Here is a 23215-nt window from a genome sequence, read left to right as displayed (position 1 = left end):
TGGTCCCTTCATTAAATCTCCTGCAGCTTCTTCCCATCTTACTCTGCTGACTGAAGATCCAAGTGGCTCTGAGCCCCACCTCTGAACTGCCTAAAATCAACTCCTGGGCCCAAATGCCAGAGGGGGATTTTCTTGCCCCTCCCTGGCTTAATTAATTCTGAATTTCCACCCATTTCAAGTGGGTTAATTGAATCCCCTGCTATCTCCACACAGCTGCAGGCCCTCCTGAGGAGTTCATGATGAGCACAAGTGAGGAGCAGCTGGTTGTGTGCCCAGCCTTAAGGTTGGTGTAAAATGATTTGGGGTGAAAGATTGGGGTTTGTGGCTGCAGGACGATGCCTCTGCTGGGCAAATCCCAACTCCTCAGCAGCTTTTAGCTGCTTATTTGTCACCTCAGGTGACAAAAGGGCCACCACCCCTATGGAAGCAGCACTTCCAGCAGCTAGAGGGAAGGGTTTTGTGTTTTTTATCCAGGCACATCTCCCAGGATTTTAAGCTCAATAGGAAATGTCACAAACATTTGGCAACAGATGGGATTAAAACCCATCCTGCACCTCCTGAAGGGTAAATTTATTATTATTAATTATAATTTAGTTTATTTATTATTAATGTATTTATTATCACTTTATTAATTCATTACTATTAAATATATTAATATTAATAATCAATATTTAAATAACATATTTAAATAATAATATATTAAATAGATTAAATAATTAATAATATATTAAATAGATTAAATAACAAAATATTTAAATAAAATTGTTAATTATTAGCAATTATTACATATTAATTATTATTTATTATTACTAACATTTGGCAACAGATGGGATTAAAACCCATCCTGCACCTCCTGAAGGGTGAATTTATTATTATTATTATTAATTATAATTTTATTTATTTATTTATTATCATTTTATTAATTCATTACTATTAAATATATTAATATTAATAATTAATATTTAAATAATATATTTAAATAATAACATATTAAATATACTAAATAATTAAATAATATATTAAATATATTAAATAACAAAATATTTAAATAAAATTATTACTAGTAATTATTACATAGTAATTATTATTTATTATTATTAACATTTGGCAACAGATGGGATTAAAACCCATCCTGCACCTCCTGAAGGGTGAATTTATGGGACAATTGGTTCAAGAGGAAGGAGCAAGACCTGGCAGGGAGCAGGGATCTTGTCAGAAATCAACTCTTAACCACCAGCTCTCTTCTCCAGGGGTTTAATGTTCCCTCCTCCCCTGGATTTCCAGCTGTTGGGAGGAAGAAATCTTCAGCTCCTTCCCTCTGCTTCCCATAAGCTGGAAAAAGGGAATTCAGCACTCAACTTCCAGCTGGGGAGCCCCAGAGAGCTGGGTGCTGTGTTTTTGTGTCTGAGCCTGGGGAAGGGAGAAAAATTCAACTTCTGTCCCTGCTCTGAGGTCCCAGTAAGGCTCTCACTGCTCATTTGAACCCCAGAAAGCAGAGTAACTGCAACACCTCCTGGCAGCAAGCTGAGTGAGACATGTCAAGAAGTCTGAAAGAAAAGGCTTAATAATAAATAGATAGGAAGAGAAGGAATCTCAGAATCCCTTAGGGCCTGGGAGGCTGTTACCTCAAGGCAGACAGACCAGGATAAACGTAGAAAGAGTGAATAATAATAATTTATATTAAAAAAAGAAAGACAGATTGATGGAAAACTCTTAGTCATGAAGCTTGTTAGTTTGTGAAAGTCTCCCCAGGGAAGCAGCAGGACCCCAGTGAGCCAACAGAACCAGACAACACATGAGCAAGGCAGGGGGGCAGGGAGATGAATCAAGAGTTCCTCCATCTGTGTTTCATCTCCCTCCCTTCCCCGGGGAGCCCAAACACAAAGCAGGTTCCATGCAGGGAAGTTCTGCTTCCCCTCCTCCTCCTTTCAGGAGGAGTTGGTGGCTCACAGTGTCACACCAGGGACAGACAGCCACGAACCCCGTGCTGCTGCGTGGGCAAGTGCTGAAACATCTTTGTTTTTTTTTTTTTTTTTGGTTTTTCCCAGAAACATTCCTGCAGGGAGAGTCAGCAGCACCTCGGGAACCCTGCAAAGCTGGAATTCTTGGAGCAGGATCCAGCTGAGGTGACACAAAACGGGAAAAAATGCAGCTCCTCAGGGCCTTCTCCCCCTTCCCAGCTGAGGTTCCCAAGGTGTCCTGGCTCAGGAGTAAATCCCTGACTCCCTGCAGGAGGATTTTCTCCTTGGGTGTCCCCGACATCTCTTGGAGCATCCTTGGAGCCAGGCAGGAATTTTCAGACCAGATTCTCCTCTGCCTTGCTCAGGAGGGATTGTCCCTCAGCCAGGCTGCAAGACAAGGCAGAGGAGCAGTGACAGAGCAGCCAGTCACAGGCTTGCTTGGCTTCCCTTGGACACACAGAGGGAGGCAGAACTCTTACAAAGCAAACAGGGAACTGCTGGAGGAGCCTGCAGCAAGAGGAAGCAGCAGGAGAGATCAGCAGAGCACAAAATGGTTTCACTGTTTGGATTCGTGCCTTCCCGTGCCAAGATTTTTGGGTCCCCTGGGTGCAGGATGCTGGTTCTGAGGCTGACACAGCACAGGGAGACAGCTGGGTGCTGAGATCCCCAGAAATCTCCTTTACACCTCTCCTCAGCTCACCTGCTCCCTGTTAATATACAGTCAGCTCACAAGCTCAGATTTCCCAAATCCACAAGTTCTTCCAGCAGCTTTGGTATCCCTGGAGTCACCAGAGTGTTCCCAAGGAGCCAAATTTCATTCCTGCCTGAGCTGCACCAGGCAGAGTGGCAAATAAAGCAGAGCTGAGACTGTCCCTGCACAGCCAGGGGGCTGCTGAGAAGGGAGAGGAGGCAGAGCTGCTGCAGGAAAGGCCTTGGGAACCCCAATCATAGAATCATCTGGGTTGGAAGGGACCTCAGAGCTCATCAAGTCCAACCCTTGATCCACTCCCACTGCAGTTCCCAGCCCATGGCACTGAGTGCCACATCCAGGCTCTTTTGAAATATCTCCAGGGATGGAGAATCCACCCCTTCCCTGGGCAGCCCATTCCAATGGCTGATCACCCTCTCCAGAAAGAAATTCTTTCTCATGTCCAACCTAAACCTCCCCTGGCACAACTTGAGACCTCTTGTGCCCTCTTGTCTTGCTGAGAGTTGCCTGGGAAAAGAGCCCAACCCCCCCCTGGCTCCAACCTCCTTTCAGGGAGTTGGAGAGAGTGATGAGGTCTCCCCTGAGCCTCCTCTTCTCCAGCCTCAACACCCCCAGCTCCCTCAGCCCTTCCTCACAGGACTTGTGCTGGATCCCTTCCCAGCCTCCTTGCTCTTCTCTGGACCTGCTCCAGCACCTCAATCTCCTTCCTGAGCTGAGGGGCCCAGAACTGGACACAGGACTCAAGCTGTGGCCTCCCCAGGGCTGAGCACAGGGGCAGAATCCCTTCCCTGGACCTGCTGGCCACGCTGTTCCTGAGCCAGCCCAGGATGCCATTGGCCTTCTTGGCCACCTGGGCACACTGCTGGCTCCTGTTCAGTCTGAAAGCTTTAAAGCCCTGAAAACCCCGTGGCATCAATGGGCTCTGATGTTTTACAAGAGCTGAGGTGAAGCCTTTAGGCTTTGGTACCTTTGCACCCTCAGTTTTCAAACGGTGACACAATTTCTCCTTCAAATGATGCAACTCTTGCCTTACAAAGGGAGCTACTCCCTCAATACCAGTTTGGAGACTTCACTGTTTTACTGGACAAATGGACCATACTGGCTTGTTCAACTGGTTAAATCACCCTAGAGCTGATGAAACAAGCAGCTTTTTAATGCTAGCTGAAAGAACTCAGGCTTGACATGTGTAAAATTGGCTGCTGCCCTCTGTATTAATTTAGTACATGACTATTTTATTAAGTTATTAATCAGGACTCTGTTCAAGTTTCACTTCCATAAAGCAAGTAGAGGTTTTTAGAACAGCATTTTCCTGGTCTCAGAGTGTCAGGCTCAAGATAATTCAGTATGTAATGAGGTTTTATAACAAGGTGAAGAGTTAACACTGCTTAGATCACTCCTGTTGCTCAGCTGCCAGCAGTGGGTGCCACACACCCCTCCCCAAGCATCAGATGTACTGAGAACAAGGTGAGTTTTAGCAAACTTTTTCTTTACTAAAGTCTCTTGTTATAAATTACACAAATAACTTTATAAACAAATCCCCCCCAGCTTGCATTTCATTTAAAGTAATAACTTTATATCATACAAATAAAGAAATTTCAAGTATGAAAAGTGCATTATTGCAATAATACCTCTTTGCAAGTCCAAAAATCTTGGTTTAGAATAAAACTGTAAAGTGTAAAAAAGGAGTAAAACAATCAGTGCCATCTATTCATTCAAGAAGTCCAACATCTTAAAAATGATGCTTAGTGTGTTGCAGAGGCAGATTTACATCTGAAAGCAACATGTAATTGAAAAGAAGCTATGTGTGTGTGTGTGTGTTCATCAGTTTGCATTATTAATCCTTTTTTTTTCTTTTTTTTTTTCTTTTTTTTTTTTTTTCCCTATTTTCCTTCACCTTTCTTGGCAGGAATTCACCACACAAACAGTGCTGTCCTCAGGTATCACCCATTCTGTGCTGCTGCCACTTGCATGGTGCCAAGGTCTTCATCCTCTTCGTGCATTCTCTTCAAACTTCCTGCAAAAGGAGAGGGAGGGGACACCTGAACAGACCAACACACAGCTGGGGGGGACCACAGGGCTTCTTGTCACCTTCCAGGGACTCTGCCCTTTGCAGATAACAGCTTTTAGGACAGCTGCTTGCTGACAGGACATTTCTTCCCTCACATGGATAAGAATTTTCCTAAAACCCATTTTTTTTTTATCCCCTTGACATTCCCTCCAACAGAGCTTCAGCAGGGGTTGCTGCTGGCACACCTCTGTATGATTAAAGTCAGGTTTTTTCCTTTCATCCCCTGGTGTCTGTTTAAAGCCAAACAATTTTTCTTTTTCTTTTTACTTTTTTCTCTCTTTTTTTTTTTTTTTTTTTTTTTTTTCAGAGCAACTGCCTTAATTTTAAGGGCAGCAACCATGCCATGAACATTGGCTGCTTCCCAGCTTGGTTCCTCAGGGGAACTCAGGGTTTCTGAAGGCCAGGGAGAGGCAGGGCAAAGAGCAACAGGGGAAAGTTCAACAGCAGAACAGAAATCCTGAAGTACTGCAGATTCTGACTCAGCACAGTTTGCTCACCAACTGCAGCCATCCCAAAAAGTTGGGATTTTTCTGCTGCTGCTGCTGGAGGGTTTCACAGGGAAAAAAAATCACCTCCCAAAAACCAGGGGAGGTGATTCTCCCACACCAGGAGAGGCTTCTGACCTGTAGTGCCAGGTGGAACTGAGAGGGATCTCTCCAGCTGCAGTGGTGACATCATCTGGATGGTTAATTTTGCTAGATAGATGGCTTCATATTCCTGAAAAAAAATTTATTAATATTAATAATATCACTCTCCATTTGGCATAATACTTTGGAAGGGTGAGAAGGGCTAACTCAGAGAGTATCTTAGAGTGAGGCAGAGATTTCTGAGAAGGAGAGTTCTTTGTTGGTCGGCTGTGAATGACAAAAAACTGTCAGGAAGAAAGAGCAAAAGAAAACTGAAAGGATCACAGGAAATGAAAAGGGAGTTAACTTTCATGAGAAGAATTCTGTGAGGATATTCAGAGAACTCATTGTTGCTCAAACTCAGGAGATAATCATCTCTCTGCCAGCCACCTCAGCAGACAAACTGCAAATCAGGTTCAACATCTGTCCTGATGTTTGCCCAGCATTCACCCAACAGGCTCCTGAGCTCTGCTAAAGCAACCTCATGACACCAGACCCATGATGTGCTGTTTGCTCTTTCAGACTTGTGAATTTCATCACCTCTGAATGCAAGTGTCAAGAAACATCACTGATGGGTGCTACAGGACTCACTCTGCAGCCTCCTTAGCCACCAATTAAGCTGATTGAGTCTCTTAATCACTGCACAAAACAGGATTTTTTACTGGGTAAGGGTAGATTAAGATTAGATATTAGGAAGAAATTATTTCCTGGGAGGGTGGTGAGACAATAGGACAGGTTTCCCAGAGAAGCTGTGGCTGCCCCATCCCTGGCAGTGTCTCAGCCCAGGTTGGATGGGGCTTGGAGCAACCTGGGCTGGTGGGAGGTGTCCCTGACCATGGCAGGGAACAGGGAATGGATGAGATTTAAGGTCCCTTCCAATCCAAACCAATCTAGGGTTCTATGATTTCTCCTCCATTCCTGGTTTTTCTTTGTCTAAAGCTTAAAAAGCAGGGTACCCACTTCCCTTCCTCCCAGGCTCCTGACACTGTTTTGGAGGAACCTGATTCAGACAGGTTTTGAGTTACAGAATCCTAGAATCATAGAATTGGGTTGGAAGGGACCTCAGAGCTCATCAAGTCCAACCCTTGATCCACTCCCACTGCAGTTCCCAGCCCATGGCACTGAGTGCCACATCCAGGCTCTTTTGAAATATCTCCAGGGATGGAGAATCCACCCCTTCCCTGGGCAGCCCATTCCAATGCCTGATCACCCTCTCCAGAAAGAAATTCTTTCTCATGTCCAACCTAAACCTCCCCTGGCACAACTTGAGACCTCTTGTGCCCTCTTGTCTTGCTGAGAGTTGCCTGGGAAAAGAGCCCAACCCCCCCCTGGCTCCAACCTCCTTTCAGGGAGTTGGAGAGAGTGATGAGGTCTCCCCTGAGCCTCCTCTTCTCCAGCCTCAACACCCCCAGCTCCCTCAGCCCTTCCTCACAGGACTTGTGCTGGATCCCTTCCCAGCCTCCTTGCTCTTCTCTGGACCTGCTCCAGCACCTCAATCTCCTTCCTGAGCTGAGGGGCCCAGAACTGGACACAAAAGAAATGATCAGCAAAAGAAAAATAAAATTCACCTGAAGTTGATGGACAAATCCAGCATTAGGATTAATACAGAATCTTCTTTCTTGGACATAAGTAAATGCATCCCTTCAAAAGCAAAGGAGAGAGAAAATACTTCAGTGGAAACCAGACTAGGACCAAAGTCTCTGTGATTTCAGGAGCCTTCCTTCTGATGATCAGTTCTTAGGAACCATTCAGCTTCTGGACACTTCTCAGAACTGCTGTGTAGAACTGGAATTGTTCAGGAAAAATAAGAAGGAGGAGTAAAACACTATTTGCCCACCCCCAAGCTCCAGCTTGCTGGGCTGTTCTCACCACACTCCTTACACCAGGCTTCTCCTGGAGTTTTACAGGAATGTGGGCTGGAATTCTGTTCCCAGCACCAGCAGGAACTTTCTGCTTCTTGGAAAAAAGCTGTAAACAAACCTGTAGCAAAGAAACCTGAATAATCTGCCCCATGCAAAGCCTTCACTCCATCCCAGTGGTTAACAACTGGTTTACACATCAATACACAACTGTTTGTGTTCACTCCCAACCTCTCAGTCACTTACACCACTTGAATTAAAAAAATTAACACCTCCAGAGGTATCAGGCTACTGAAGTCTTCTCCCACTGCAGGCTTTGCAGAGAAATGGGAAACAACATGACCAGGTTCTGTCCTTACCTGTACTTCACCCCAAATGTTTCCATTATGTATGCAATAACTAAGGCAGCACTGAGGAAAAAAAAAAACAAACAAAGCAACAAAAACCACATCAGTAAAATATATTCTTGTTTAAAAAAATTAGTAAAGTAGGATGGATAAAATAAACAAGATCCTACCTTCTAGAAATCCCTGCATTTCCATGGACAAGAACTTTTCCTGAGAAGAAAAAAAAAACCCAATACAACCAAGCATGTTTGTATAGACTGGAAAAAAATCTTTGCAATGTGATATTTCCTTGTTATGGAGAACAAGGTACAGCCCAAGAACCCCAGGTGTGTCTTGATTCACTCTAGACTACAAACTACACTCTGCTGCCCTGGGATACAGAAGATTTCTGCTCCTCTCAGAATTCTGAGGAATAGAATCTGCACTCCAAGACCACAATGCACATTTAAGGCATTAGACAGAAAAAAAAAAAAAAAAAAAGGGACATTAGGGGACAAAAAAACCCCACAAAATCAACAAACCCTCATGCATAGAACACAGTTATGTTTAAAATGAAAAAAAACCCCAACAGATGAAGAGGATCCTTCCAGTGAGAGGCAACAAGTGAGAACCCTGCTCTGAACTTGTAAAATATAATTCAAGTTAAACACAAAAGCTCCAAATTTAAGAAAACCTCATACTTAAAAGCTTCTGTTACATATCTCTAAGTTAGCTGAAAGGCTTTAACAACAATGTATTAGCAAATGAAGAAGTTAACAAGATTTTACCTCCACTTTGTAAACTTCCATCAATAAATTCTTTAGTCTACAAAGAAAAAAATTACAAAAGTCAAAAAGTCAGATTATTTTAGATATTACTGCTACCTGCATTTAGATTTACTAAAATTTTTGTATCAGTCTTCATATACAGTGACAATAAAACACTCTCTTTACACAAACTTAGGCATCAGTTCAGCTGTTAATATTTTCTTTTGTACTTTTAACTATCCATAAAATTGTCAATGAAAAACTGGTGTGAAGCCAGAAACAAAAATACCTAAAGGTCATTTTACAACCATTATATAACATGTTAATAAAAATAATAAAAAGTAACTTCCAAAAATCTTTGCTTAACAGTTGGAGGGGAAAAAAACCAAACCAAAGCCACAAAGAAAAACCCAGAATTATCAACAGGACTATGGTCTGGACAACTCCTGACACCTCTGCTTGTTCTCCAGAGGTATTTTCAGTTCTCAGAGCAGGTCTGATCAACCTGCAAAGCTGAAATGTGATGGAGTGAGGTGTGTGGAACACTGCCAGGCTGAAACAGCTGATGAGATGAAAAGCAAAAGCTAAATAATTTATTTTTGTGGGGGAAAACTCAGAATAGGCCCTTAAAAACACCACCACCACAGAACTGTGAAGGTGTCACTAACTGCAAGGCTGGCAAAGGATGCTGTTTGATCAGATCTGATCAGAGCCTTCTGGTGGTTTTGTTGAGGTTTTTTTTTTTGTTTTTTTGTTTGTTTGGGCTTTTTGTTTTGGGTTTTTTTTTTTCTGTTGGGCAAAGGAACAAAACGTTTTTGCTCTGTTGCAAGCTAACCTAAAAGAAATGTAAAATCCTTGCTCAAAACCAAGGGTTCATTCAATTTCCAAACGTCAGAATAGAGTGGGTACTGTTTAATTTAGTTACTTTTTAATTCCTCTACAGGAAACATGTTTCAAGATATTGCAGAACTTTGGTACCCCAACTAGCTACTATTTTTTATGAGTTTTGGTTTAGTAGTTGTTACAAGAGATAGAAACACTCTTGGGAGCAAGAAAAAAAAGTTTTGTACAGGCCAAGCTCTCCAGCACTCCTCTATGGCCTGATTTATTTGAGACCAGTTTGGGTGTTGGTTTGGGGTGTTTTTTTTTGTATGTTGGTTCTGTTTGGTTTGGGTTTTTTTTATAAATTGGAAGCTACAGCTCTTACAACTCTGCCCTTGTAAAAAGAAGTTAATTACAGTTACTAAAGTAGAAGTAAAGAAAGAAGAAGTTAATTACTTACTTTAGTACTTACTAAAGTACTAAATAATAAAGTTACTTAAGAGTTTGCAGCCCTTCCAGGCTTGGGCATCCCAAATTTAAAAATGGATCTCTCTTCAGTTCAGAAAAAGTCTTCCTGGGCAACTCCATTCCCAATCCATTCCCATCCCCACACAGCCACTTACCATAGGGAAAAATCGGATTATATTCTCAACTGGATTATCTGCAATATCCAAGACTAAATACCTACAATGGAAACAGGTGCTGTGAGTACACAAAAACACTGAGTTGCTGCCCCTGGATGATCCAGACTTTTAGTTTCTGCCCTGAGCTCCAGAGTTTGTAACAAACAAGCAACTTCTGGGGCTGCCCTGACAAGGGGATTTCTCCAGGAACCCCAGGAAAGAGATTCTGGTTAAGTTATCTCAAGCATTTTATTAGCAGGACAAACAGGACTCAGAATTAACAACTTAAAAACTGAAGAGTCATTAAGAGAGACTTCTCCTTGGCAGTGCTGCCTATGTCTGGAGTTCAAAGTCTGAATAAATTTCATGGATTTGGGGTTCTTCTTCCACCTCAGCAAGCTTTTCAAATATTTTTGACAATGTGAAGATATAAAACCCACTAACACACCCCCAGAAAATCTCATTGATAGAGAATAAGGTGTTGAAAAATCAGATCTTTCATAGTTTGCATAGTTGTGTGTTTGATTATTTCTCACCTAAATAACTGCTGGAAGTTTGGTTTGATAAAATTTGCTTCAATGTTTTGTCGTATACAGATGACATGGGTTATTCCATGTTTCTGGAGTATAGGTAGCTGTGGAAAAAGAAAAAGAGATTTTTTTTTTTCTAATTACTGACTCTATCTGTTGCAGAGTAATAAAAAGAAAAAGCTATATAATATAGAAAAAGCTACACAATGTACAACAGGGCTATATCATGTCCTCAAGGAAAACTGGGAGCAGATTTCTAATATTCAAAGCTTAGTGTGAAAAATTCTCCTTCAGAACACAACTCACAGCCAGGAGGAGAGGCAGGGAAAAGCATTCCTGACAAGGATCAAAAGAACAGGCAGTGAGGGCAGAGTTCAATGAACTTGTTTGTCTCTGCCCACCTTTCACTTTGCCTGAAACTGCAAGTTCCTACACGCTGTAGTAATCTCTGAGTAGCTCTGGAGCCTTGCTGGAGTCAGAGCACTGGCAGCAAAATCATCCCAGCCATGAGCTCCCAGACACAAACTGGGTCTTCCCCAGTGCTTGCTTTGCCTGGAGATCCCAGTTACCCCCTCCCACTGCATGGGGGTGAATTCCCAGTGCTGATTTGTGCAAAGGAAGCAGCCTGGCTGGTCACTGACCTGCAAGAACCAGGGAATAATTGGGGTTGTCAGGGCCCTCTGCAGGTCCCCCAGCCCAACCCCCCTGCAGTATCAGGGACACCCTCACCTAGATCAGGTTGCTCAGAGCCTCCTCAAGCCTCACCTTGAATATCTCCAGGGATGAGACCTCAACCCCCTCCCTGGGCACCCTGGGCCATTGTGCCACTGCCCTCATGGGACAGAAATCCATGTCTGTCACAAATGGTTTAGCTTTTTCTAAAAAAAAAATATATTCAAGCTCAACTGTAAGACTCACTTTTAACACACACAGCTCACGTGTGAATGCTCCCTGCAATCAGTGTGCAATCCACTTCTAACTTGCACTTTTCTCTGGTTTGTAAGGAGTAGGTAAAGCTGTCTAGCACACACACACACACGTGTGTGTGTGTGTATGGTGAACATGGCTAGAACATCAAACCACCAGAAAAAAAAAATAATTTAACCTCTTTTTTACTTTTTTCTCCTGTTGAAACTCCTTAGCTCACAAGATAGCTCAGGAAAAACAGAGTCTTCTAAGTGTCAGCTGCCCCAGTGGGTGCCTGAGGTGGCATTAGAGATTTGTTCTGGAAAAGGGAAGGCACTGACACCAGCCCCAGAGAAGGGACCATCCCATAATGGCACCAAGAGTTACTTCTGCTCTGGCATCTTGCAGGATTGCAGTCAAATTCACCCCTATCTAGGTAACACTTGAACATATCCCCAGAGTAAAAGACAAGAAGAAATCACCACATCAAAGTCTTCCTTAGGAGAGACTCTGCTGCAAAATCCTACCTTGCTTTTCATAGCTGAAGAATATGGGCCTAAAAATAACCCAGGTAAAATTTCCTAGGGGACAGAAAGAAAAAAAAAAATATATTTAATACCAACACAAAGTTATTTGAAAGAATATATTGCATTTCTCTCAGACTATGGGCATGGAAAAAAAAAATCATTTACATATTAGCAAGATGTGTCATCAAATGCCATTTATAACAGGACAGGGACAAAAAAAAAATAAAAGAAACCTGATCTTTGTGCAGGAGATCTTGTTTTGGAACTGGAATCAAGTCCTTTATTTGGACTAAGATCCACTTTGGATCTTTCCCAGCCCCAGATCAAATGAAGGAAACTCTAACTTTGTCTGTAATCATGTCTTGTAATTAATTCCAAATTGCTCCCATGGACAAAGATCCATGCATGGTAAGCCTCCTAGCTTCTAGGAAAATACTGATTTTTAACCTTTTATCTCCCCACCAACAAAGAAATGTAACCCTGTAGATCTGACCTTCTGCAAAGAGCTGGCAGACACCAGAGTAGGAAAATTTTAATTGTCCATTGAACACTTGGGGGATTCTGAGGAAAAGGTAAAAATTACTTTCTTTTTTTCTTTTTATTTGAAGTCCTTGCACACCAGAGATCCAAGCACACCTACACTGCAAGCTGGCAGCCCTCACACATCTCTCCCACAGTGCTGCCTGACATCTTACCCCTAAAGATTGATTTTGATTTTTTTTTTTTTTTTTTTTTTGCAGGGCATTTTCATTTTCTTCCTGAATACACCACAGGTTTTGCCTTCAAATGGTAAAGCAAAGTGTGTCCTACCTGCATCTCTCTCCTCATGGGATAGGTCCAATCCTGAAAAATAAAACATGAACATAATTATCTCTGCACACAAACAAGAGGGGGGGAAGGGGGGGGAAACAAACCCTTCAGGCAGAGATCTGTACGTGCATGTTATATAAAAAAATGAAGATCTATTTTCTGCAGATTGCCCAAGCTACCTGCTATGCAACAGGCACGTTGCTGCTGAGGCTGACTGCTAACTCTCCACATGGATTCCAGGCACAAGGAACACTGTTCTGGAAGCAGAGGTGGAAAAATCTCAGGTATTCAACATCACCAGAATCACCACTGCCCTGCACATCCACACCTCAGCTCTCTGCTCAGAAACTTCCCTCCAAAGCAAGGAGGGGAAAACAAAAATGAAAAAAAAAAAAAAGCTTTAGAACATTCTGTGCTAGCCAGAGAAGCAAAAATCCTGTGACTGGGATATTCCTACAGAATTCCTGAGAAACCAGCTGGGAGGTAACAAGTCTAGCAGGTAATGCCCTTCAGGTTTACACTGCCTCACCTAACACATCCAAGCCAATTTTAACCTGAATATTCAGGATTTAGTACTAATAAATCTGGGAATTTGTTGTCCATCAACACAGAGAGGCATTCAAGTGAATCTCCACTTCTCTCCATCCAGGACAGGTCTCTGGGAATGACCCCTGACAGGAAATGCAGAGGTTGGTGTCCAGCCACAGATCCTCCTCACCACAGCCTTCCACAAACCTCAGATCAAGTTTGGGAGGGTTCACCACTCAGCAACCACCCTCTCCCTGCTGACCACTTCCTATCACCCAACTCAGCCCAGCAGAACTGCCCAGAGCAAGTGCCAGGATCAACATTTTCATCCTTTGCTCCATTTTCACAGAACTGTTGATTAAAAAAAAAAAAAAACAAAAAAACCAGCACTCAGGCAGCCTCTATTCCTGTCTTTCCTTCCTTACAACTCCCACTGTCCTCTATTAACAGGCTCTTACTCATTCTCTGACCCTCACACACGAAGGAGTTGTATCTGAGATCACAGTTACCAGCTGGAGAAAAAAAAAAAAATAAAAAAAAATTAAAAAACCACATCAAAACGCATACATTTATTTACATAACTTTAATGTTCCCCTCACACACACTGGCAGCTAAGAAAAAACTTGGCCATATGTCATTCTTGTTATATCCCAGTCTCTTCAGAAGCAGAAAAAAAGTTAAAACACTAAATATTCCACCTCTCAAGTGAAGTCAGGATCACACCAAGACAGACCCAGGGTCCACAGCTGCAGCACTGCCCAACTTCACCTCTGCTGGTAGCACCGTGTCACGTTAATCCCCTTTTTTACCAAGACACACCCAAAAAAAATCCAATTTTCCCCCCCCAAACACACCCAGGGAGGTTTTGCTGGTGGCAGTGGAATTAGAAAGGATTTTAGGAGCAGTGAAATTATCCTGGCAGTCACTTGAACTGCATCTGGGCCAGGATTTCTAAGGAAGCAAACAAACATTAAGCCACTCCAAACAATTTTTTGAATGATATCTAAAATGGCAACACACAGAGGGAAATAAAATGCACTGAAATGCTCTTTGCTAAAGACAGAGAGTGGTAGCTAAGTTATTTTAGCATGTTCCAGCTGTAATAATAAAAGCTTCTGGCAGTAGAAATCCTGTGACAAAAGGATATTTATGGGACTGTATCCTTTGAAGGTTGACCTGAGAGGGTTTTAGCATAATCCTGTTGTCTCACTGAGTCTACAAAAGCATATTTCACCCATCAAAAAGCAAGGAAAAAAAAAAAAAAAAAGAGTTTTGTCCAAGTATAAAAGCAATATTACAAGTAATAACCTCTGAAAAGCTCAAGTTATACTCCAGTACTTAAGAGGGTTTATTCCTCTATTTATATACTTGGAATGTTTAAGTCTTAATCTGGAGCATAATAAAAATTTATCACTGCTTTGGTCAAGGGGCCTTAAAAATACCTCACAAATATTCCTTTCAAATGCATCAAAAGCAGGAAATTCTGTTAGTCCCAACACCTACAAACTCAGCAAAAGAAGCAGGCAAGAAGTTAGCAATATACAGGCTGAAGGAAACCAAAACCCCCAGATGTTCTGGACAAGATCAATATTACAGTATTGGCTCCAGACATTGGTCTTTAATGTTCTTTAAGAAGCCAAAATGGTAAATTTTTCATTGGGATTTAGTCTGGAGAAGAAATATCTAAAAGATGATGTAGAAAGGAAACACTTAATCTGAGACAAGTACACAAACTACTGACCAAGTGATGCTGTTGAATGCCTGAAAGCCCTTCAAGGCTTCTCAAGCTAACAATAAAAAAATATTCAAATGTTATGCAAAATTATGTAAAAAAAAAAAAAAAAAAGAAAAAAAAGGAAGAAAGAAAAAAAGGAAAAAAAATCTATTAATATAGACTAAACCCAAACAGAGGTCTCATTTCAAGGAACCCTGTTTTCCACAGTCTGAAACACCCAGCAGCCAAATTAATAACTGAGAGTTTCTCTTTTTATCAGCTCAAATGGAGTCATTTTGCTCAGAAAACAACTGATGATGGCAGAGCTGGAGAGAGTAAGAGCTCTCCCTGCTGCTGAGTATTTGGTGGGTTCTACAGAGCAAGTGAGAACTCTCTGGAAGGCATCATCTTCGAGGCTCATAAGAGAAGGAATGCAAAAAATAATCCCTACAACTCTAAATTTTAAAGAGGAGTCACTCACCTCTGACAGATCTTCCCAAAGGAGGCTGTGATTCCCTGGCAGAAAAGTTTGGGAGATCCCTCAGCTTTTCTGCTCTATTTTCTATTTGCACCCATGAAATGCCAGGGAGCAACTGAGCACTTCAGCTCCTGTCCCACAGTGAAGTGAAAAGGGGACAAAGAATGTTTCAAACCCTTCCCTTCTCCAGCTGAAATAAATTAAAGATCTGAGTGGTGGAAGATCTATCTAGGTTGCAAAGAGCCTTCTTGGTAAATAATATCCAAGCTACTGATATTTTGTTAATATTTGGCCCCAGCTATACCTGTTCCTCTTTAGAAGAAGAGTTTAAAGGCAAAAAAATTGTCACCATAGACTGACATGTGCAAACACACACACAAAAATGGATTTTTTCCTGAAAGAGTGACCACGGCTGGGGCTTCCTATCACAGAATGGTTTGGGTTGAAAGAGATCTTACCCAACCAAATTCATATTATGGATTATTTTTATTTAGTTTGAGACTCGTCTGTGCTCAAGATGTGCCCAAAAGCAATGATTGTTGTTTTTTAGAAATATCACATGCCTCACACAATCTGCATGTGCCTCACCAGAAGGACTGTAGTGACATGGATCTGTGTGACACTGCTCAGCTGATCCCTAACCAAGAGTTTAAGCCTCCAACTTCCTCATTTCCAAGGTATATCCCAAGGTATATTGTCCAAGGACACTGCTCAACTCATCCCTAACCAAGAGTTTAAGCCTCCAACTTTCCTATTTCCAAGGTATATCCCAAGGTATATTCAAGGACACTGCTCAGCTGGTTCCTAACCAAGAATTTAAGCCTCTAACTCCCTAATTTCCAAGGTATATTCAAGGACACTGCTGAACTGATCCCTAACCAAGAGTTTAAGCCTCCAACTTTCCCATTTCCAAGGTATATTGTCCAAGGACACTGCTCAGCTGGTTCCTAACCAAGATTTAAGCCTCCAACTTCCTAATTTCCAAGGTATATCCCAAGGTATATTGTCCAAGGACACTGCTCAGCTGGTTCCTAACCAAGAGTTTAAGCCTCCAACTTTTCCATTTCCAAGGTATATCCCAAAGTATATTGTCCAAGGACACTGCTCAACTGGTTCCTAACCAAGATTTAAGCCTCCAACTTCCTCATTTCCAAGGTATATCCCAAGGTATATTCAAGGACACTGCTCAGCTGGTTCCTAACCAAGATTTAAGCCTCCAACTTCCTCATTTCCAAGGTATATCCCAAGGTATATTCAAGGACACTGCTCAACTGATCCCTAACCAAGAGTTTAAGCCTCCAACTTCCCCATTTCCAAGGTATATTGTCCAAGGACACTGCTCAACTGATCCCTAACCAAGAGTTTAAGCCTCTAACTTTCTCATCCCAAGGTATATCCCAAGGTATATTGTCCAAGGACACTGCTCAGCTGGTTCCTAACCAAGATTTAAGCCTCCAAGTTTCCCATTTCCAAGGTATATCCCAGTTGGTCATTGCCAAAGCTCAGTTATGGAAAATCAGCAGTCCAGCACTTTCATTATTCCTGCTAAACTGTTGCTGCTCTGTAATCAGCAGAGCAAACCACAACCACCCTAAAGAAAGAAAGAAGCTCTCAAAGGTGCTGAAAAGCACACCAGGAAAATAGTGTGGGCAGCTGAAAGAAGGAAACCCCACCATCCAGAAGTGTAGTTCCTGGACTTCCATCTGCTGCCCCTTTTCTGCTCAGCCACCAGCAGTGACTCCTTCCCTGCTTTGAAAGCCACCACTTAAATCCTTTTGGAAAGCTCCACACAACTCCCAGCAAAACCCACCTGGCCCCCCCTGGTTTCTGACCCTCTTCCAACACCCAGACAGCTCTTTTGGTGTTGATTAAGAGCAGCATTTACCTCTCTGCCCAGATTTCTCTTCAACACAGCAAGACATCCTCATGATTGATGGCTCCTGGGGTACCTCAAAAATCCAGTGCTGCTGGAATCCTCCTGCCTACATTTGTTTCTCTGTCTCGTGGAATATTGACAGAAGCTTTTTAACACTCCAAGTCTCTCCAAACCTTGTGCAAAATGATTCCAGAAGCAGTGAAAGGAAAGCTGAAGATAACTGTGACAGCAAGGACAGCCACCAGGATCTGCTTCAGATCTTTCATCTGCTCTGGCCAACCCACCTCTTGGCTTACAGCTTCCTACCCCTCTGTGTAGGAAATTAAAATTACAGCTAAAAAGTGTCACAGCAGAACAGTCCAAAGGCATGATTATATGAAGTATTAATTACTATATTAATTAGATGAAGTGCCAGCACTACTATCATCCCTCTTTATCAGGCAACACCTTGAATTGTGGGTGGGTCCTGATCCCTCAAAACCTTGACACAAGAGCTTTATGTTTGATTCTGAGGCACTTTGAGGTTTAATTCACACAAAGAAATGATTTTGCATGTTGGGTTTTGGAGTATTTTGGAAAAAACCTCCCAGCTGATACAGCCCAAGAAGAAGGGAGGAGGGGAGATGCCATCATGAAAGATCCTCCCAAAAATCAGACCAGTGGACTTTGTAAAATGGAACAAACAATTTTAAAAATATAATGAAATATTGAAGTGGCAACAGAGCACACTCATTTGCCATCCTTTTGCCACCAGATTTAACTGAGCACTGAAAACAAATTCAAGAAAAATATTTGGATATTCCTGAGACCTGTCATGCCTGGCAGTGTGAAGGCCATTTCAGGGCCTCAAAATGAGCTGAAAAAAAATGAAATAAAGGGCTGTGCCTTCAGTTTCAGTCATGTTTCATGTTCTTGGATAGTTACTACAATGAGAACTATTTTTAAGACAAGTATTTATTTATATACATAAGCAGAATATTTCAGATGGAAGGTACCTACAATGATCAGTGCAAACATCTGACCACTTCAGGGCTAAATACAGATTTTAATACTTTTTTATGGGTAGTAGTGCAAGCAGAGAAAATGCAGAAAAATTAAATTATATTTTAAATTATAAAATTATTTTTTTTTCACTCAAGTTAGGGTGAACAAGTTCACACTAACAGGGTTTAAGGAAGGTTTTGCCAGGTGCCATTCCCACCCTTGCAGTTGTTTAATCCTAGAGTCAGGAACCTGGAACAGCCCAAAAAAACTACCAGGTTTTTTAGCAGAGCTGATTGCCTGCTCCCTGCTCCAGGTCACCACAGGGCAGACAGCATCAGGACAAAACCAGTGACAGGAGAGTTGGCAGGATGGGTGAAGTCACAGCCAACTGTTAGATGTCACAGTCAGTGTCCCCTGGGTCACAGATCCCACCCTGGTTCAGTCAGGACAAACCCAGTGCTTTCTGTGTTTGTAAAAAAAACAATGAGAAGCCCTCACCATATAGATTTTTTTTTTCTTTTGAAAATACAGAGGAAGACAGGAGCAGGAACAAACAAACCAAACCAAACCATAATAGGTGGGAACCAGAGAGCATAGAGAGGAAGGAAAAAGCATAAAGTAGGAAAATCAAGGTTATTTTGGTAAAAGAGGCATGGAAAAAAGCTAAAAGGTAGATTAAAGCAACTAAAAAAGTAGAAATACAACACAGGGAAGAAACAAATGTTTCTATTTGTCTCATTCTGTGACTTTTGGTCCTAAAAGATCCCTCTGCTCCCTGGTGAAATGCCAATTAGCACCCAGGGTCATTGGCACTGCTTTAATTAAAGAATGGTAAAGCAGCCAAGGCACAACCCTTCAGCTTGGATGAAGCACACAACCAAGTGGCAGGACCTAAACTCACTTGCTATGATTTTCTTTTTAAACAGACTTGCAGAGAAGCTGAAATTGATCAGAATTTTGTTTTCTAGCAGTATTTCTCCTGCATTCCCCCCTCCAGGAATTCCACCCACTACAAGGAAAGGTCTTCAGGATTCACTTTTTCTGAAGAATCTGTAGAATGAGCATTAATAAACACATTTATCTGGTAACCAGGAAAGGAAAACTGGTGTTCTGATTATTATTAGAATTGTTACAATGGTGTAAATAGATCTTTTGTCACAGTTTAAACTGAGACAGCCCCAGGGTCTCCTTTCAATCCTCCCTATCAAAATTAAGGAGTAAAACAGTTGAAGAAATGTGTCCCACCTTTGGATGAACTGCACTACTGCACAGTTTAAAAAGCAGTAAAAATCTATTAGCATTTCAGACTAAAAAACACCTGCCAAGAAATGTACATTTCTTCAAAACTCACATGCTAAAGGGTGCTCAGTTTTTACACACATAATAAAAAGGCAAACACAAATGTTTGGACAATAAGCTGAGAATTCCATTACAGAAAACATGGACACTCCTAAAAAAAATACTAAATATATCAGAAACTCTGGTTTGCTCAACCTGCTTGCAAGCCAATTTGCTAATGTTTTAACAAAGAAATGAACTGGGAATCACCACTGTGTTCCCATTCCATATACCCTGGTGCTATTCTTTTTGTTTAAAATTTAATGGGGAAATAATTTCCATTCAAATCCTTGGATAACTCCAGTCCTTATTTACCACCTTTCCAAAAGTGCTAAGATGCCTCAGTATGCACTAATTCATTAACCTCATCCTATTTAATGGGGTTTTAGCCATATATGTCCATATGAAAAAAAAAAACAACACACCAGTATTTTAAATTAAAGTAAGTTTGAGACCTCATCTTGAAAAATATGAAAAAATTTAGAAATTTTAGAAAAAGCCAAAGATTAGAAATGGTTTCTATGCCATGTACTCATGCTTTGACACATGCACTATGACCAAACTGTAGGATATACAGAATTTACAGAGGTTTGACATGGCCCAGAAAAAGCTTTGCAAGAAGACTGACATGTTTAACATCCAAAAATCAGAAGGAGCAGATGGCATAAGGCTCTGTGAAAAGGAGTTCAGCTTTAGACAGCCCTCCACTCAGTGTGGAAAGAGGGAAGCTCTTGATCCCAGACTTTATTAGGAACTGGACAACTCACCCAGGCTGATCCAACACACCAGAGAGGAGCAGAGGAAGTTCCACCACAAGCCAGAACTCACCCTCTGCTTGACCTCAGGTTCATCACCTGAGTGAACTTTAAGTACACACAAAGTGCAGAGAGAAAAAAAAAAAAAAAAAAAAAAAAAAAGGGGGAAAAAAAAGTGACACATGTCACTAAGAGTCCTCAGCAAAAAGGATTTCTGGGCAGATGGCATCAGATCAGCCCAAGAAGATGCAAGGAGGGGAGATGCCATCATGAAATACCCTCCCAAAAATCAGACCAGTGGACTTTGTAAAATGGAACAAACAATTCTAAAAAATATAATGAAATATTGAAGTGGCAACAGAGCACACTCATTTGCCTTCCTTCTGCCACCAGATTCAACTGAGCACTGAAAGAAGGCACAAGTCTCCCCAGCAGGTAATTTTCTCACCAGGATTTCTTGATCTTGGGGATTTCACAAGCTCCAAAAAGCACCAAGAGCCAAGCAGGTTAAAAATCCAGGGGTTTGTAACAGTACCTATGGCTCAGGGACACTGCAAACAAGCTGCAGGCCAGAAAAGTGACCTATTTATCCAGATACATTCCTGCCTGAGTCAGCCCAACCCCGGGCTGCTGTCACCCCCTCAACAGACACAGCCCTGCCACTGACTGCTCCTTCTGCCAGCACCAGGGAGAGTGAAGCTGTGCAGGAAACCAGCTCAGCCCCCTGATTTGGCTCTTTCAAAAATTATTATTTAAGCTGTCACGTGGTTACCAGAACGAGCCAGAAGAGAGGTAGCAGCTAAATTGCCTCCAAATGACCCCCAAAGTTGCACTTACCCTTGAGCAGCCTACATGAGGAAGTAAACCAGGGATTCCTCAACTTCTGTCTCCTCAACTTCTCCCCCTCCATAATATTTTGAAAGCCATCTACCATGGCAGCATTAAACCATACACAACCAACTTCCTGAAAATTACATTACAGAGTGGTCCTCATTACAGAGCCTGCAACACACAAAAGATGATCTTCAGCTTTCCATGAATAACTGTGTTGTGTGGGCAGAAGGGTTTTAGTTTAACTGCTTGGATTTTCCAGAGCATCCTCTCTGAAGGCCCTGAAGTCTCTTACCCTTTGCTTAGCAAGTTTGCTCCACAAGAACCTTTGTAACTTTTCAGTTTCCCCCAACAGCTCCAGCTACAGTGTATTTAGATCAAGCCAGACACAAATGTCAGATGTTGAAAATTTTTATCTTCTAGTTTTAATCAAACCTACTCCAAAAGTCACTATTATCATTCCAGTTTTCACCAGCTAAGAGCTGCTAGACTGGCAGTAGCTTCTATATTTAAAACTCTTTTAACCACACACTTCATCTTAGCCACTTTAGTTACAAAGCTGGTTTGAAAAGCCATCCAGGCTGATTTAGTTAACTGTTTTCAGAAGTAACTGTGAATGATATGATTCCTTTCTCCAGAAAAAAAAAAAGATATTTTAAACCAAACAATTTATCACAGGGTGATACATAATTTGTGTTCAGACACAAACTGATTACAGGTTTCTGAAGACAACCAAGATGATTTGTAAACACCTCTGAGAGGGTATTAAATCTTGACCAAAAAAAAAGCAAAAAAAAAAAAAAAAAGCAACCAATACAGTAACTTCCACAAACCCTGCATTCAACCATCACCTCGTTCAAGCAGAAAGAGATGGTGATGTTTATGAAATGTGCACCCGTCTGCAGACCTCGGAGGAGCTCAGATGTTATCAACTCTCCACATGAACACCGTGACATTTTGCATGAAATATCTGACACTCCCGGAGCAGGACGCTCGGGGCTGTTTGTGGCAGATGAAAACACATCCCCAGGCCCCAGGGGCAGAGCAGGAGCAGCTCAGCCAAGTCCAGAAATCAGACACCCCCCTTGCCCCGACTCCTCTGACCCCCAGCAGGACACACAGTTGACGATCACAGTTGTCTCAGAGGAGTCTTGAACACCCCCAAAACGCCTCCATCCCCCCTGCCAGCAGACTCGGAGAAGCCAAGAAGTGTTGCTGGAGTATCTGATGAGTTAGGAGAGAGCAAGTGCTGGGAAGGGGAGAGGAAGGTACTCACTGCTAGGAGGTCACCCCCTCTCTGGACGTAAAAATAAATAAAGGGGTGAGCGGGCAGGCTGCAGATGGAGGTCAGGGAGCATAAAAAAGGGAGAGGGAAGCAAAAGGGAGGCCAACAGGGCAGACAACCCCGGGGCAGAGAGGAGGGGACAACAAGCTGAGGAGGGGACAGTAAGGAGAGAAGGGGACAGCAAGGAGGGGAGGGGACAGCAAGCTGAGGTTGGGGAAAAGCCCATGGAGAGGCGGTCAGGAGAGATGAAGCGGGGAGTGTGTGTGTGTTTGACAGCGGGCACCCCCTCTTCAGCAGCCGAAAGGGAAAGAACGGGGTCTGTGAGGGCGAGGGGAGCCGCAAACAGGGAGGATGCGGTCGGCGGGCCCAGCGGGGCCTGGGCCTGAGGGTGTCACCGGTACCGGGGAATAGGGGGGGGCTGGTTGGAGGTCGCAGCTGCGTCTCGGCGGGGATCCCCCCCACCCCCTCCCAACGAGGCCTGTGCCGGGATCTGGGCAGGGAGAACACGGCCGGGGGGAGCGGGGCGTAAGGGGGGAAAGGGGACCCGGAGAGAGGGCCCCGGGGCGGGGGGTGAGGGGGAGGCCGGGGCGGGCGGCTCTCCTCAGGCGGGCCCCGGGCAGCCGCTCTCCGCCGCTCACCTCAGAGTCCTCTTTGGCCTGCGGTAGCGCGGGGAAGGCCGGCTTGGCGAGCTCCATGGCCGGGCGCTCTCCGGGCGGGGGCAGGACCGGGGTAGGGGCGGTTATTTGGGCAGCGGGCCCGCGGGCTCCGGTTCGGGAGCGGCGGCAGCGGGAGGAGGCGGAGGAGGCGGCGGCGGCGAGCTCAGCCGCTCGCGCCCGGCCGCCATGCTGCTGCTGCTCCCGCTGCTGCCGCCTCTTCCCTCCTCCTCCTCCTT

General features: G+C 43.1%; 1 protein-coding gene across 1 annotated transcript; it reads right to left on the bottom strand.

Moving 5' to 3' along the window:
* Nucleotides 1–4135: 4135 nt before the first annotated feature.
* STYX (serine/threonine/tyrosine interacting protein) lies at nt 4136–23215 on the bottom strand. Its single transcript, XM_071745147.1, has 11 exons — nt 22962–23215; nt 12535–12567; nt 11725–11778; nt 10298–10395; nt 9762–9822; nt 8338–8374; nt 7741–7780; nt 7583–7633; nt 6933–7005; nt 5362–5455; nt 4136–4684 (listed from the first exon to the last, which is right to left on the bottom strand). The coding sequence occupies exons 1-11, from the start codon at nt 23016–23018 to the stop codon at nt 4611–4613; spliced, it is 672 nt and encodes a 223-aa protein (XP_071601248.1). The 5' UTR covers nt 23019–23215; the 3' UTR covers nt 4136–4610.

This window comes from Heliangelus exortis, chromosome 5 (assembly GCF_036169615.1).
Source record: "Heliangelus exortis chromosome 5, bHelExo1.hap1, whole genome shotgun sequence".
In the NCBI taxonomy this organism is placed as follows: Eukaryota; Metazoa; Chordata; class Aves; order Apodiformes; family Trochilidae; genus Heliangelus; species Heliangelus exortis.
The sequence above is the reverse complement of the archived record's forward strand: the minus strand, read 5'-3'. Positions and strand labels throughout refer to the sequence as shown.

What these genes read in the sequence shown, in the direction of transcription:
- STYX (XM_071745147.1), bottom strand. Translation starts at nt 23,018, where the DNA reads ATGGAGCTCGCCAAGCCGGCCTTCCCCGCGCTACCGCAGGCCAAAGAG. An exon ending in AGGCCAAAGAGGACTCTGAG is followed by an intron (nt 12,568 to 22,961) that starts GTGAGCGGCGGA and finishes TTTATTTTTCAG; the next exon opens with GATTGGACCTATCCCATGAG. An exon ending in TAATCCGATTTTTCCCTATG is followed by an intron (nt 8,375 to 9,761) that starts GTAAGTGGCTGT and finishes TTTTCTTTGTAG; the next exon opens with ACTAAAGAATTTATTGATGG.